We start from the raw sequence: 1,781 nt of genomic DNA on the forward strand, positions 1-1,781 counted from the left end.
CTTAATTTGAGTAAATAAATGAGGTAGTTTGCCAATGGAATGAGTATTTTAACTTTTAAAATAAGATATTTAGATAAAATGTACTTGAAATAAGACAATCCAACAGATTTGTCTTATTCTAAATGTAGATTATCTCACCAAACTCCTCAAATCAAGACAAAATTCACTTATTTTAAGAAAAAAGGACTTATTTAGATTTCTATTTTTTGCAGTGCAGCATCGTTATTTCAGTTAGCTTAGCGACGGGCGGTCGGTCCACCTGCTGTGACGTCCGGTAGAAGGCGGCGGAGGCGTTGACCAGTTTGAGTCTGTCTTCTATCCTCAGCATCAGAGTCTGCCAGTGCAGCGCCACCGTCTGGGCACAAGCCCTCACTGCGTCTGGGTCGTAGTGGCCCGACCTGTGCAGAGACGCTGCATTTAGGACGAGGAAAAGTCTGGGATTTAGAAAGAACGTTTGGGAACGATTCAGCCCGATCGTACCTGACCAGTAGCTCGGCTCGCTGCTGCAGAGCTAGCGCCACCTGGTGAGTTCTCTGCAGGGATTCGGCATGCAGCAGAGCCTGAAAGATAAGACCGCACCCCCAGCAGGAGGATGAATCCCTTAGTTCTGTCTTGTCATTGCAGGAACTCTTAAACTGCATTTTATTACCCATGTTTTTTAATTTTTCTGCTGCAGAATAAAGTCTTCCTGTTGCTTTTTTACATAAGATTTAAAGCTCCCATTAAATATTTATTGTAATTTCTGATCAATGCACTGCAGTAACCTCAATGGTCTGTTGGAGGCGCTCATGCTCCCTCTGCAGCTGCTCTGCTTCAGACAGACAGCTGGAATTCAGCATGCAGGATGATAGCTTCATCTCCCCCTCTGAGATCCAGCCCAGCACCTGAGAGGAAGCAGCAGACACAGGGAGGGCAACCGTGGAAACGTGAGCGGCGTGCGATTGTGCGATGGTGCGCGTGCGGCAGTGAAGTATGTTACCTGTTTGACCTGGCTCTGCAGGTGCCTCAGCTGCAGGTTCTGCTCCAGATATGTGTGAGTGTGATCTGCAATCTGCTGCAGCTCCTTCTGCTGGTCCTGCAGGAGGCGCTGCAGCTCCTCCACCTGAGAGGAGAGGCTTCCCTCCACCTCTGACAGCTCCACACCTGAAACCAAACGCTGCCGTTCTTAAAAAGCACATTTTGGAAGCAAAGTGCAGAATGTTAATGCAGCAGCTACATGCTCACTCTAAGTGTGTCTCTCCGTGGTGAATTCAATACGGCGGTTTCCATGGGGATCAGCTGTGTGCTTCAGAGAGCAGTTTCCATAGCAACCCCGTCCCCCCTTTCTCCCCCTCCTCCCATTATCCTCTCTGCCCCCTTTTTCCACCTCTAACATCGTCATGGTCAAACCGAGGCTTCAGCATTCGGGGAAAACGTCTCTCTGATCCCCGACCGTCATTTATTTAATTTAAATAAACATATTTTAACTGAAGCAGCTTTGAGTTCAGCACAGTCATCACTCTGCTTTGACCTTTTGTCTCACATCATCAAATCCTCGCTGCTCCATGTTAGAGGAAGAAGGAATTCCTAACATGAACGCGAGGGTCAGACGTCCGGATCATTGAAATCAGGGGCGGATTTAGGAAATATGGGGCCCAGCAAAGACAGGAAGGGGGCCCCTCTGAACAGCCCCATTCTCCAGATAGAGAAATGTTAATAGAATAGACATTTTTCATTTGGATGAAATAATAGCTGCATGAATCATGACAGCAGACAAGATAGAGGAGAGCAGGAGGCGGGGT

The 1,781-nt window shown here is 47.6% G+C and overlaps 1 protein-coding gene across 1 annotated transcript; it reads right to left on the reverse strand.

Moving 5' to 3' along the window:
- Nucleotides 1-259: 259 nt before the first annotated feature.
- On the reverse strand, nucleotides 260-1,187 carry LOC107081487 (kalirin-like; the record flags this gene model as incomplete). The annotated part of the gene is made up of 4 exons (XM_015369653.1): nucleotides 980-1,187; nucleotides 765-884; nucleotides 481-560; nucleotides 260-398 (listed from the first exon to the last, which is right to left on the reverse strand). Coding segments are annotated over exons 2-4 (312 nt in total), but the record flags the coding sequence as incomplete, so codon positions are not given.
- Nucleotides 1,188-1,781: the final 594 nt, after the last annotated feature.

The sequence above is a fragment of the Cyprinodon variegatus genome, unplaced genomic scaffold, assembly GCF_000732505.1.
Source record: "Cyprinodon variegatus isolate N-32 unplaced genomic scaffold, C_variegatus-1.0 Scaffold5535, whole genome shotgun sequence".
Lineage (NCBI taxonomy): Eukaryota > Metazoa > Chordata > Actinopteri > Cyprinodontiformes > Cyprinodontidae > Cyprinodon > Cyprinodon variegatus.